Raw genomic sequence first — 14,375 nt, forward strand, 5'->3', positions numbered from 1 at the left:
TTGAAATGAGTGTTCAAGCTGGGCTTGATTTATTTTTTATGAGCTTGAGTTTGTTTGAAGCTTGGCTTGAGCTTTGTTCGTTTAAATATTATCAAACTCTCAATTCAAGCTTGACTTGAGCTTGGTTTGAATTTGGTTCGTTTAGATGTTATTAAGTTCTCAATTCAAGTTTGTTTGATTGATTATTAAGATTGATAATTTAAATTTATTTATTTTATTTTATTGTTTATTTGACATATTGAAAAGAGTTTTATTAATAAATATGGTTCGTGAATATTATTCACGAATATTGTTCACGAACATTAACGGGCTGAACATATATATATTTAAACTTGTTTGTTTAGCTTAATGAGCTGTTCAAGCTTGTTTGTTTAATTAATCTAATGTATATTGAATGAACATAAATATATTCTTATCAATCCGAATATCAAATTTATTCACGAACATTGATTCATTTAGAATCCTATTTTTATTAACTGTATTAGTTAAACTCATGGGTTTTAAAATTTTGAAAATATTACCATAGATTTAGATTTTCTATAAATAGAAAAAAATCTTTTCCGCCAAATGAGCGGATTCCGCGTGAGATTCACTTCGCTCCCCTAGCAAAACCGGTAGCGAAGTAGCAAATCGACGGCCGTTCGCGGTTCGATGGCCGCCGTCGTCCCCATCCCCGCCTTCTCCCACGCCGCGAAGTTACCCTCCCTCAGTCGATCTCCCCACCACCACCACCTCCAGTTTCCGCCTCCGCACCACCTCCTCCGCCTCGCCGCCGACCGTCGGGACCTCGCTCTCGGGCGCGCCCTCCACGCCGCCATCCTCAAATCCACCGACAACGACGACACCCGCCTTGGAAACGCCCTCATCTCCATGTATCTCGACCTCGGCCGCCTCCCCGACGCCCGCAAGGTCTTCGCCTTGTTGCCGTCGCCCAACGTCGCTTCCTTCTCCTCCTTGATATCTGCGTACGCCAAGGCCGGACGGCCGCTCCGTGCCGCCGGCTTTTTCTTCCGGATGAGGATGCTCGGTGTTGAACCGAACGAGTTTAGCTTCGTCGCTATCTTGACGAGTTGCATCAGGGAGTTGAATTTCCGACTCGGGTCTCAAGTTCACGCCTTTGCCGTGAAAACCAACCACTGTTCCTGCGTATATGTAGGCAACGCGCTTATTGCTGTGTATGTCAAATGTGGGTGCGCCACTGCCGCCGAGAAGCTGTTTGATGAAATGATTGAGAGAGATGCATCGTCATGGAACACACTTATCTCGGGTATGATCGAGAATGGTAGATATGCTGAAGCGTTTGAGCACTTTAATTTTATGCAGTTTGAAGGACATCGCGCTGATGGCTTCTCCTTGTCCACCCTTTTGACGGCTGCTTCAGATGGCCTTGGTGGTACAGAAGGAAAAGCAATTCATGCTTATGCTGTTAAAACCGGTTTGGATTTGAATTTAAGTGTAGGAAATGCTTTGGTTTCGTTCTACACTCAGTTCGGTTCTATAGAAGATGTGGCTGATGTCTTCGAGAGAATGCCTACAAAAGATGATATATCTTGGACTGGGATGCTTAATGCGTTTATGGAATTTGGTTTAGTTGAATCTGCTGTTCAGGTTTTTGATCAAATGCCTGAGAGGAATTGTGTGACTTATAATGCTCTTTTAGCTGGTTTTTGCCATAATAGAGAAGGTTCTCGAGGTCTAGAAATTTTTCAGTTGATGTTGCTAAATGGCTTGGAGATTTCAGATTTTACGCTGACTAGTGCTATGAACGCTTGTGCCTTGGTCACTGATATGAAGAAGAGTGAGCAGATTCATGCTTTCTTGATTAAATCTGGCTGCAAATTGAGTGCTTGGATTGAAGCTGCTTTACTTGATATGTGTTCTAAATGTGGTAGGATTCATGATGCTCGGGAGATGTTTACGAGTTTGGTCCATGAAGAGAACTTTCAGCTGGCTTGGACTTCTCTTATGTGTGCTTATTCTAGAAACGGGCAGCATAATGAAGCTTTGTCTCTTTTTCAACTAGGGATAGTGAGACATGACCTAATGATTATGGATGAATTCTTGTACTCAGCAGTCCTTGCATTATGTGGTACCCTAGGTTTTGCAGAAATGGGGCAGCAAATTCACTGTGTCATTGTTAAGTCTGGTGTATTATCTGATCTAGAAGTTGGGAATGCTCTGTTCAGTATGTATGCCAAGTGTGGGAACTTGGAAGATTCCATTACTCTCTTTAGCCAAATGCCTCAGCATGACATTGTGTCATGGAACACATTACTAACAGCTCATCTTCTTCACCGACAGGGAGATAATGCTTTGGATGCATGGCAAAGGATGGAAAACTTTGGCGTGATGCCCGATGGTATCACCTTTCTCTTGATTATTTCAGCATGTAGATATACTAGCTCAAACTCCATTGAGACCAGTCACAGACTATTTCAATTGATGGAGAACTCTTACAGCATTACTCCGACATCAGAACACTACTCGGCCATGGTAGATGTTTTGGGTTATTGGGGTTCCTTTGCTGAAGCGGAGCATCTGATACAGAACATGCCCTTGAAACCTGACACATCAGTTTGGCGAGCTTTGCTTGATAGTTGTAGGTTGAGATCAAATGTGAGCTTAGGGAGACAGGCAGTGCAATCCCTTCTGGCATCAGAACCTCAAGATCCATCTACATATGTTCTCGTTGCAAATCTTTATTCGGCTTCTGGGAGGTGGCATTGCTCAGAAAAGGTGAGGCAGGAAATGCAAGAAAAGGGCCTGCGGAAGATCCCTGTAAGAAGTTGGATTATTCATCAGAATGAAGTGCATTCGTTCTATGCGAGAGATAGATCACATTCACAATCGAAAGACATCTATAGTGCACTGGAAATACTTGTTCAGGCATGCATGAAAGCAGGGTATGAGCCAGACACATGTTTTGTGCTTCATGAAGTGGAAGAGTATCAAAAGTTGAACTTCCTCTTCTATCACAGTGCAAAACTGGCAGTTTCATATGGGCTTCTAATGGCACGGCCAGACCGTCCAGTGAAGGTGGTGAAGAACATCCATCTTTGTGGCGACTGTCACATGTTTCTCAAATATGTATCTTTGGTAACCAGTCGAGAGATCTTGGTGAGGGATACGTCAGGGTTTCACCATTTGAAGAGCGGTGTTTGCTCCTGTGGAGATTATTGGTGATGTTGCACCTGCGTGTATTTGTTGTATTGAAGTTGTGCAGATATATAAAAGCTGTAGTCTGTTGCAATTTTCAGTAGGTTATAAACCGGTTCTTTTGCCTAATTTGTGAGACTACTAATTGATGTGTATATGAAATCTAATACGAGAAAACAGTGCCATCATGAAATGGAGGACGCATGATTGAGTTTCCTTCTGAACAACCACTCATCCATCATGGATCTGAAGCCTTTAACTAAGATTTTCGTTTGATGTCAAATCTAGGATCAAATGACACTTATATGACACCAGTTGAAGGTTAGAAGGGGTGAATAGATAATGATGAAATTTGGTGGCTTGATGACTCAGAAGTTGCTCGGCAGATTGATAACTCAGAAGCGGCTTGGTCACCTTTGGATCAACGACTCAAGAAGCAGATCTATGACTCTGAAGCTTTAGTTGATTGAGGTAAGAGGTCTAGAGTCTAGACTATTGATTAGTAGTATAACTCCTAATATAAGATATCTATAGGAAAAATTTTGGATTAACATTCGTTAGCAAAATGAGAGTCTACTGTGAAATATATATTGGCTTTTAGTGGATTGATACTGCACATCATATTTAGCTATTACAATTATTTTCACAATCTCAGTAACATAGATAGAACTAACTGAAACACTGGCCATGACTTTACTAGTCATGATAGGTGTCAAGTGGAATCATTGTAATGTCTGTGTGTATAGAACTGAGAATTGGCCTTGCCTTTTAACACCATTGTAGGTGTCGAGTGGCAGCAAATGAACCAAGAATAAGTAACATTACATCCAAAAGGCCACGAAGAATACTAGTGAACGAAGGAGCAGGCTGACTACGTGGCAAATGACAAAGCAGAGTTCCATCTGTTGAGCATCCTACTGCCACAAGAAGTCAACCGGATCGGCGCCTACAACTTAGCAAAGGAGCTTTGGGAGAAGTTCCTTAAGCTACACAAAGAGACGTCCGAAGCCAAACTCACGAGATGAGACTTACTTTGCAACCAGCTCACCAACCTTCGATTTGAAGAAGATGAATCCATTGCACACCTTCATTTGAGGATTAAGGATCTCATCACCAGACTTTCGAATCTCGGAGAAAAGGTAAGCAATCGAGATTCACTAAGGTACGCTCTAAATGCTTTCCCTAGAAATACGAAATGAGCATCATTAGTAGATGTCTACTATCTCTCTAAGGTCTTAGAATCTATTACCTTAGAAGAGTTATTTTCAACGTTTGAAGTTCATGAATCGAGATGTACAAATTTAAAGAATGAGCCAAAACACAATATTGCCCTCAAGGCAAAAATAGATGAACATGAGTTAGAATCTTCTTTCGGCGACGAGGAAATGACGATGATGGTAAATCAATTTAAAAAGCTGTACTTTTATTCATTTACCATAAAATAAGCTCTAGCCCATAGTTAGCTCAAGTATGTTTCTTCACAACAGTCAGAAGTTACAAAGAACAGTAACTTCCGAACCTTATTCCTTTTATTAATCCCATTTACCCATCAGGAAAAGTTACCCATTGAACAACCACGAGGAATACTCTTGCAACATCTTGCAAAAGTTGCAACAAAACACCAATCAAAATGGTCAAACCTCTATCTCGAAGTACTTATCTGCCTATATGCAATAGAGAGCTGTACAACTTCTATAGGCTCCATTCCTGTAAAAGCCGGAGAATTAGTGATACATGAGGCAAATATGGGGGAGAAATTAGTTACTAGTAAAAGAGTAACTAGCAGAAACTAGTAAAGTCATGTTTCTACTTTGACGCATTGTTGGATCTTGTTGAATTCTATATGTTCTCAATGTATCTGTCTCACAGCAGCAAAAAAATATAAACCGGTGCAACACACTCAGGTTTGTTCATGTCTTTTCAGAACCCAAAACACAATTTTGGATCGCTTCATCTGATATATAAGACCAGGAAAAAAAAACTCTGGTTCTTATAGGAAAAGAGAATATGCTCAATCTTAGATGTGTGAAAGAAATGAATTTGGGATTGATAAAGTTTGGCATCAAAGTGATGGAACTAACTTAGCACTTTGTCCTCTTCAGGAACCAAATGCACGAGAGCATGCATGGCTTTTAGTGGCTCTTCTACATCACCACTGAAAGCCACAGCCACTAAGTGACCCATTTAGAAGAGCCAAATGGTGACGGTCCCTTTTTGTCATGGATTGAGACAATGGCAGATGGTAAGCATAGGACACTCGACATGGCAAAAAGGAGGCATATTTGTGCAATGAACCAACCCTTCGAGCATATTCCGCTGAAGCAAATTAAAAGCTGAAAGCTACATCTAGCTTCCATTCAATGATATACATCATCAATTAGCTTGGAAGAAGATAACTTTCAAGAGGTTGATTGAAGTCGCTAACTTGCAGGGAAGTGATGATAGAACTTATTCTTCTAAGCTTCTTTAGAACAAGGTAACCCTCTCTTTAAACTACCTTTTCTAATTTCTTTTCCTGGTTGGTAAGGAAATTTTCATTTATCTATAATAAAAAAAATGAAGTTGCTTAGGGTGGATGATTAGCATAACTCCTAGTATTGGAATGGATACTTTCTTCTACAAATACCCACTGGCTTTTTTAGCTCTGTAATTAAATTTCCCAAGCAGCACAAAAGGATAATTAATGGGCAATATAAAGCATCTAGAACATTGTCCAAAGGAGTACTCAATCATCCACCAAAACCACTATTTAGACACCAATTATATATTCCATCAAATAGTCAATCAAATTATATAATGCTTCGCTCATTGTCATGGGGGCTATTACTTGCATAAAGACTCACTCAACTGCTAATGCATGCCAAGCCAAGGAAAGTGTCTTATTTGATTAGGTCAAAAGGCCTGGCCTTATATTCTCCTGTATACCTCTCGGTACATGTCATTCATGGAACATTTAGTGAGATGTATCAAAGTTTGATGATGTTCATATTTTTTTTTTAAAAAAACTAGAAATTATTATGATGTTCAATACTCCATTTGTAACCTTTCAATTCAACAAATTAATTAATTGTGCTGCAAATCAGGCACAATTGGATAAAATATTTCATAGGTAAAGTGAAAATATAAAATATTTTAACAAGATGATTGGGATAATTGACTAAAACATTAACTTGAAATTTTTTATATCAATCTTGTGACCTTGCACTGATAAAGGCAGATCCCTGCAAAAATAAAATAAGTTACATTAACAACTATTCAGCTGTGGAGATTATTGTATTAGTGAAAAATAAAATAAAATGCATTAGTTCTCTCTTTTTTTTTACGAATTAATTGACAGAGAGCAGTATTTGCAGTTTGCTAATTGTCAATAGTTTGGAAGTTGACAGCCTCAATAATTGCAGACCTCTACAAGATTCCAAGCTTAATAAATCTCCATTTAATCCCTGTCAAATCACACACCGATACAATAACTTTGCCTGGACCTGAACTGAAGCAATTAAACCTGTGTAAAAATTGAAGTCTCAGTCTCAGTCTCAGTCTCACACACTGACTGTGAATAATGCACCAGGATATTATTTCTCTGGCTTTAAAATGTGTGCTCAGCCCTTGAATACTGTGCACCGACGGCAGTAATGGCGGCAATGGAATGAATGGTTTCCTTCCCTTGTGCTGTGATGAATTTAGCCGAGACAGGAGAAAGGTTGAAGAAGAAGAAGAAGAGCCCGCGAGGGCCCAACAATTTGATACGTGTAAGGATATGATTCCCGGGCAAAAAGTAGCCACATCACATGGGATTGCTCTTTAAATACGCACCCTTTTCCGGAAGAGCGCCATGGCCTCCACCACCAGGGCTGCATGCCTCGACCTTGGATTTTGATATGCTGCTTTCGTGGAGAGCGATCGAGGGAGGGGAAAGGCGCGATCTTGATGGGTTTTCTCTGATCAATTTTGGATTTTTAAGATTCAAGTTCGACCTTTTTCGTTCTTTTTTGGGTCAAGCCGATTGAGGGTTTAACTGAGATCAACTGGGATCGAGCGAGTACGCAGGGTTCTGTTCTGGCTCCAACAATCGATTTCCTAAAAAGTGTTCCTTTGATCTGAAAAGATTGAAGGAAGTGGCGTACTGTGAACAATCTGTTCGTGTTTTTCGTCGTCTTGTTTAAATTTCCAATCTTTTTGATCGTTCAAAGTTGCGCAGCAGCGGAGCAGGGGACAAGAAGATTTCAGTACCAAGCCCTCCGTCTGTTCGTCGTTTTTTCTCTTTTTGAAAGAAAACGCTCTCTGTTTTCTCTGTTGAATCCCTCTTTTTCTCACTGTTTGAAGCTTTCGTGGCATCAAGGGTTTGGCGAACGCTATGCTGAGGAAGAAATCGGTGAAAACAAGCCCTAATGTCCGATCCCCACTCTTCCAATAGCAGCTGCTGCAACAAGTCCAGAGCTTTCTCAATCTTCTCCTCTCCAAGGCTCTTTGTGGGTGTCTCCTCAAGTAGCTCCTCGGACTCCGAGGCCGCCATGAGCCCGACCTCCATCCTCGAGACCAAGAGCTTGTCTTCGATCGGGCGCCAGCTCCTCTCCGATGCTACCAAATCCAGTGGCACAGAGAGCAAACTACATGCTCGATCATTCGGCAACACTGACGCCGTCGGGCTCAGCATCATCGATGCTCTCAACGAGGAGAAATCTACCAAAGCTTTCCCCAATTCGGAGAGCAGAAGGGTGGTGTTTGGGTCGCTTCTCAAGGTCCAAATTCCTTCCCTTTGCGCCGGCCCAATGTCACCAGTCAGATCCCCGATAGAGTTTGGCGTCAAGAACAAAGAATCCCAACTAGCTCTGCTCTCCCCTGCCCAGAGTTCTCTAGGATTGGAGATGACGACTTCTTCTTCTTGTAGGGTCTTTGCCAGGAGCATCTCTATGAGTGAGATGGAACTCTCGGAGGACTATACTTGTGTGATATCTCATGGTCCAAATCCAAGAACCACTCACATTTTTGACAATTGTATAGTGGAGAGCTGTGGGGATGGGTTCACTGCTTCCATCGAAACCAACAGCTCTACACCGACTGATCGCCGAGGCCATCTTAGCAATGATTTCTTGAGCTTCTGCTATGCATGCAGGAAGGATCTTGGCCAAGGGAATGACACCTTCATATGCAGGTTTGCATGCTCTCCTATTGCAGGTTAAACTTACATTTATATTAGATTATAGATTCAAGTCTTGTAAAAATTTCTTCTCTTTAGGTACTATGTTTTTATTATGCTACAGCAATAATAGCTTTTAGAAAATACATATAGAAGCTTAAAGCTTCTAAATGACAGGCAATCTGATTAATTTTAACATGATTTCAAGCACCTGTTATCATTTCAAGATTTGCCTTTAAAAAATAACCTATAGTTGTTTGTGTTGTGACCATTATCAAGTTCTTTTCTCCTTCAGTTAGGCGACAATCAGGCATTGATTGACTCAATATTGCTGAGGTTTAATCATTCCTCTGGAGAGGTAGGTTTACGTTCCTTGTCTCATTTAGCAGACAATATTCCACTGGTTATTGTTATTATGTTGGAACCATGTTCAGGATTCCATTCACCAGGTCCTTTCTATGCCATTGTTTCTGGGACCTCATGTCGTCGGTGTTCACTGCTGAGGTCCCCCAATGGCTGCTTTCGTGATCCATGAAAAGTCGAATCGATCTGATGTCTTCATGCCCTCAAGTTAGGGTTACTTCACCTGGATTTGCTTGGGAAAATGACCTACCATGTGTCCCCTCTACTGGAGAATTTCTTACTATGGTTTTAAAAAATGATTCTTACATTATGTAACAATTAAAACAGTGATTCAGTAACATTCAGTAGTCGAACTCAAATAGATAAAGACTTGCAGTGCTTGAATTTCATTGATTTAGTATGTTTCCTTCATATTGTTATATGTACTATCAGACATTTGTTTCGTCTCTATTCTTTCAGTGGTGAGAAAGCATTCTGCAGCAGTGAGTGCCACAAGAAGGAAGAGTCATTAATCGAGATATAATTTGCCCACAATCTAGTTGAGCATACCCTCGTTTCGCTGCAATTCTTTTGGCGGTTATGGATTCTGATCCTACACGATGAAGATGATCTAAATTGTGCTGTAGCCTGTTTGTTAAAATTTTGCTTTCAGGGATGAAATCTAGTGAGGTTTAGAGGAAGCTAAGGGCGGGCTCAGTAGCTAGCATAGTTTTTGACAGAGAGAGCTCTATTTAAGGGTTACTTTCATCTGTTAATCAGTCTTGCTGTTACAATGAGGAAACAATAATGAATTAAATATGATATTCTCAATCTTTTCTGTTCTATGTTTTCTTGTTATTGCAGGATATTATGTTATGTTATCTTTTCTGTTAATCAGTTTTGCAATTTTATTCATAGTCTATTTGATTCAGTGACTCCTGCTTCACAGGCTGTGTTTGTTCACTGACGAGGGGACCAACTCTTACTGCAGCATTGAATCACAGAGCATTTGTTCTTATCCATCACAGGCAAGGTAATTCTGTAATCCTAATCGATCATAATTCTCATAGATATTAGAAAAGGATAATTTATGATATGTTTGTTAGTTTGACCTTGTGCGTATCTGCACAAAGATGTCAAAGAACATGATTTCATAGAACAATTGGTCGAAATTTAGTGGCAACGGGGGAATAAATCTTCTATCCCTGTATCTCACCCGGTCCGTCCCATGTTAACTCGGGTGTTGCGATTTACCTCCCTCACAATGACCGTGAGTCCGATCGGTGGGGGTCTTGGGGGCGAGGGTTTCGCCTTTTGCTGCAATGATTTCATAGAACAATTACCTAGAACAGCTTCAGTAAAGAGTTAGTATTCATAGCAGTTAGCGCGGTGCGGCATTCAACCAATACCACACGAGATGAAGAAACAGATCGATTTCCCATTCGTGTTTGAGATTTAGACTGTTGTTGCTCGTTCGAGAGTCCAGATCGCCCTCCTCTTTCTTGCCGCTCTTGGAATCCATGGCGGTGATTCGACCGACTGTCCGATCGATGAGGAACCAAAGAAACCAGTCACAAATCCCGCTCTGGTGCTCAATCAATCGCCATAACTCGCTTCCAGCTTGGTGAACACCGTCAGGTCTAGCGGCGATGTAAGAAACTAAACTGTCCGAGAGAATCCCAGAGAAAAACGTTAAAAAATCTCAACTTTTTCAAAGAAAAGGGCAAACGAGTGAAAAAGATCCGATCTTTACAATCCGATCGCTCAAATGCCAGGTCCAGACAATCGAACTCCAGCCGGGCTATATCGATCGACGGGGCTTTAGGAGTTGCGCAGGTGCCGCCGAATTCGTTGATTGATCCAAGGTGTCGCCTCACCTGAGCCTTCTGCCTTCCAATCGCCTTGCTTGCCCACTTCCAATCGAGTCCAGATCCTCTGCGCCCGCCTCCCGTGCGCCCTCTGCGCCCGTCGCTACGCGACAAAAAATCCACGCGCTAAGCACGTGCGTTTCTCCGCTCCAGCAGGAAGATAACTTTATTAACTTTTTTTAATTTTTTTTCTTTTTTTTTAAAAAAAATAAAATAATAAATAAAAACGTTTCTAATACATATTAGAAACGTTTTTATTTATTATTTTATTTTTTTAAAAAAAAAAAGAAAAAAAAATTAAAAAAAGTTAATCTACTGGAATGCTGATCGGTCAGCAAGACCGATCAGCATTCCTGTTGTTCTTGCTGATCGGTCAACAGACCGATCAGCAGGAAGGGTTTTATTACTGGAGCGGAGAAACGCACGTGCTTAGCACGTGGGTTTTTTGTCGCGTAGCGACGGGCGCAGAGGGCGCACGGGAGGCGGGCGCAGAGGATCTGGTCTCCTTCCAACCAACCCCCAAGCGCCTCCTTTTCCTGCTCTTCTCCAGAGTGGAACAGTCTCCTACATTACCTGGGCCGGGCCATCACCAAGGCCGTTTGTTTTCAGAGATCTAGACCAAATAAAAAAAAAAAACCCATTAGATTTTTAAATTTTAATTTTTATATAAAATTATTTTTAAAATTTTTTAAAATGCAAAATTTATAATTAAGAATTTTATTATAATAACTCTTTTTTAATTGATAAGATTATTAAATTATTTAATCTTTTGAGTCATTGTTAAACGTAAATTATTAAATAAACTTGCAAAGTGCTTTAATTTGTCCCTACAAAAAAAGTCTCTTTAATTTGTCCCTACAAAAAAGGGGAAAAAAAAAATGTTAGACCCATCTAATTTACAACAATGCAACTCTAACTTTAACAAAGTGCTTTATTCTCTAATTGTATGACGAGGATTGAAGGCTGGATAGTGATGTAGATATTATTTACCGCTATTTGAGGAAAGGTTAGACATCAGATAGTGTTTTTCTTTTGAGGTGAAGTAGACAATTTTATGATAATTATGGATTTTAAATAATAATATTGAAGTTTTTTAATCACTCTAATTTTATAATTTAGAACGCTTGCATAAAAATTATATAATAGTATATACTCTACGTATATAAGTCATATTATTAATTTAAAAAGGAGTTGAAATTTTATAATGATTTTTAAAGTGATTATAAATATGATTCAAATACTTTTTACAAATTAATATTTACACTATAATAAAAGTTCTTCTACTAACTTACCTCCGGGCACGGTGTGCAGCGACAAGGCCATTTACCACGCACCTTCGGTTTGAATCTCAGGACCATCATAGAATTCATTACCTTGTTCAAATTATTGAGACAGCTAAGTTAGTAAGATACGGAGTGCTTGTGCTTTCATATTTACTCATGTCGCCAGGGTCATAGTACCGTAGTAGGATTTTTAGATTATCATCCAAGTATTCATGATTTAAATCTCAGTTATGACATATTTGTAGAAATTTTTTCTCCAAATAAAAAACATAATTAAAGAATGTTGAATTTCTGAGTTGGTCATCGGGTGCACTTCTCGATTTATTTTAACATAGAAAATTTTTATGAGATCAAATCAATTATTTTAGAAATAATTTTTGAGCCTAATTGAAATTATTAATTGTTTTTTTTCATATTTACTCTATGGGTGACTTAGAAGGAGACCGTTCATTTTCATGATTAATCGGATGTTAAAGGCGAATATTCCCTGTCATTGCATAAAGAGTGTCTTTTAACATGGGTCTCTTCATGTAGAAATAATAATTTTTACATTTTTTCTATGAAAAATGGAGATTTTAGAAGTGACGAGGAAAGATTGTGATTGTCTAACTACCGCAATAAAAAAAGCTTAAATTCGTGACCCAATTAATAATCGAAATAAAATTTAGTTGTTAGGTAAAAATTAATTAATTTTTTATTATCATGAAATAACAACTGATTAGTAATTTCGACTTATATTTTTTGACCTTTACCTTTCGTTGTATTTTACCGTGGAATTCAACCCTAGATCCTAACCTCTTCCTCCTGCAGTAACGACGTGACCCCTTCATCGATATTCCTGAGCATGTGAGTGATTGGCGCGACCGCCGACCCTGGTTGCACCGCTCAAGAGGTTGTGGTCGTGAGAGGTGGCCAATGTGAGGCGGCTGACCCAAGTTGCTTAATGTGATCGCCCATAATCACATTTAGGCACCCGTAGTTGGGGTTTTAGGTGCCCTAGCTGACAAAACGCAAAGAGAAAGAATAAAGAAAAGTAAAGTGAAAGTAATCACTATTTTATATTGATTAATTATTGTAAGATAACAAACTTATTTATACAAATTATTAAGATAATATATGAAAAATATCATGATAAACATGGTAATAATAACTATGGCATATGATTTTAGTAATTATAAAACAATAAAAAATATGATGGTGATTACTATCTAAATATGATAAATCTTAAGTAATTGAAATTAATTCTGGATTTCTATCCAAAACATAATAAATCTTCTTATTATTATCCTGAATTGTTATCTAAACGCAAAGACCCCGCATGGTGGGAACTTCATGCTTCATGCACCGAGCTGTCCTTTTGCAACACATTAAGTTTGGTTATCAATCTATGAAACTACCATCTAGATAACAGTTTGGTAAAAGTTGTCAGCAACTTGATCTTCTGTAGTGATGTATAAGATTAACAATTGTTTAATCGCTACCCATTCCCGTACAAAGTGAAAATCTACCTCCATATGTTTTGTGCGAGCATAAAAAATTAAATTTCGAGTAAGATATGTTGCTTCAATGTTATCATACCATATTTTAGGTATAGCATCAATAGAAAGATGTAATTCTGAAAGAAGGGATTGGAGCCAAATAATTTTAGACATTACATTAGCAACAATTTTATATTCAGCTTCAGTACTTGATCTAGATATAGTAAGTTGTTTTTTATAATGCCATGATATAAAATTTCGTCTAAGAAATATTGTATATCATTCAGTAGAACATTTGTCTTCAGGAGAGTTTGCCCAATCTGCATTACCAAATTCATTCATCTCTCGTGAGGAACATCAATATAAAAAGAGATCATAAAAAATAGTGCCTTTGAGATAGTGAAATCCTCTTAACTCCTTCCCAATGTTGTTCGATGGGAGAATGCATTAATTAACAAGCCTGATTGACAACAAAAGTAATATTAGGACGTGTGATAATGACATATTATAAGATTCAAACAATATTTTGATATATTTGAAGATCGACCAAAGCAAGAGATTACTAAGGTGCAGAAAAACCTACAACAATTGGTATAGATATACGACGTGCACTATCCATTTTAGCACATTGAAAAATTTTAGTAATATATATAACTTTGTGAAAGGAGACAACCATCAGAGAAAAGCTCAATACCAAGAAAGAAACGAGTCGTGTCGAGATCTCTAATAGGAAATTCCTGATTAAGAAAATAAAATAGAATACAGATGTCTTCTTGATCATTACTGGTTAAAAAAATATTACCCACATAAATAAGGAGAAAAAAACATAGGGTCAACATTGCACTTATAAAATAAAGAGGAGTCAATTTTTGAACCAGAGAACACTTGAATATGTAGCCAAGTAGAGAGACGATGAAACCATGCATGAGGGGATTATCGAAGATAATACAAGGATTTCTTCAATTGACAAACCTGTGTTGAATGTTATGGATGAATAAACCTAGGCGATTGCTCAATATATACGATTTCCTTAAGATGACCATGAAGAAAAACATTGGAAACACCTACTCGACATATCAACCAATTAGAGCTAACAACTATAAATAGTAAT

General features: G+C 38.7%; 2 protein-coding genes across 10 annotated transcripts; both read left to right on the forward strand.

Annotated features, from left to right (window-relative positions):
- The first annotated feature begins 574 nt into the window (after positions 1–574).
- Positions 575–7,361, forward strand: LOC121982532 (pentatricopeptide repeat-containing protein At5g03800-like). 2 transcript variants are annotated; one of them, XM_042535667.1, is made up of 4 exons: positions 575–3,627; positions 3,940–4,295; positions 5,259–5,632; positions 6,558–7,361. In XM_042535667.1, exon 1 carries the CDS (start codon positions 652–654, stop codon positions 3,181–3,183), a length of 2,532 nt encoding a protein of 843 aa, XP_042391601.1. In that variant the 5' UTR covers positions 575–651; the 3' UTR covers positions 3,184–3,627; positions 3,940–4,295; positions 5,259–5,632; positions 6,558–7,361. The 2 variants fall into 2 exon arrangements, with proteins under 2 accessions (XP_042391601.1, XP_042391602.1); XM_042535668.1 differs by having other exon boundaries at positions 6,725–7,361.
- On the forward strand, positions 6,987–9,791 carry LOC121982533 (FCS-Like Zinc finger 8-like). 8 transcript variants are annotated; one of them, XM_042535672.1, is made up of 3 exons: positions 6,987–7,396; positions 7,496–8,308; positions 9,585–9,791. In XM_042535672.1, exons 2-3 carry the CDS (start codon positions 7,545–7,547, stop codon positions 9,670–9,672), a joined length of 852 nt encoding a protein of 283 aa, XP_042391606.1. In that variant the 5' UTR covers positions 6,987–7,396; positions 7,496–7,544; the 3' UTR covers positions 9,673–9,791. The 8 variants fall into 8 exon arrangements, 5 of the variants coding, with proteins under 5 accessions (XP_042391606.1, XP_042391605.1, XP_042391603.1 ...); XM_042535671.1 differs by having other exon boundaries at positions 6,988–7,400; positions 7,480–8,308; XM_042535669.1 differs by having other exon boundaries at positions 6,988–7,400.
- The last annotated feature ends 4,584 nt before the right edge of the window (positions 9,792–14,375 follow it).

Source organism: Zingiber officinale, chromosome 5A (genome assembly GCF_018446385.1).
Source record: "Zingiber officinale cultivar Zhangliang chromosome 5A, Zo_v1.1, whole genome shotgun sequence".
Lineage (NCBI taxonomy): Eukaryota > Viridiplantae > Streptophyta > Magnoliopsida > Zingiberales > Zingiberaceae > Zingiber > Zingiber officinale.

Bases quoted from the DNA above. Each gene is read 5' to 3' on its own strand.
- LOC121982532 (XM_042535667.1), top strand. From the start codon at position 652: ATGGCCGCCGTCGTCCCCATCCCCGCCTTCTCCCACGCCGCGAAGTTA.
- LOC121982533 (XM_042535672.1), top strand. From the start codon at position 7,545: ATGTCCGATCCCCACTCTTCCAATAGCAGCTGCTGCAACAAGTCCAGA. The intron at 8,309-9,584 runs GTTTGCATGCTC...CCTGCTTCACAG, and splicing joins AATGACACCTTCATATGCAG to GCTGTGTTTGTTCACTGACG.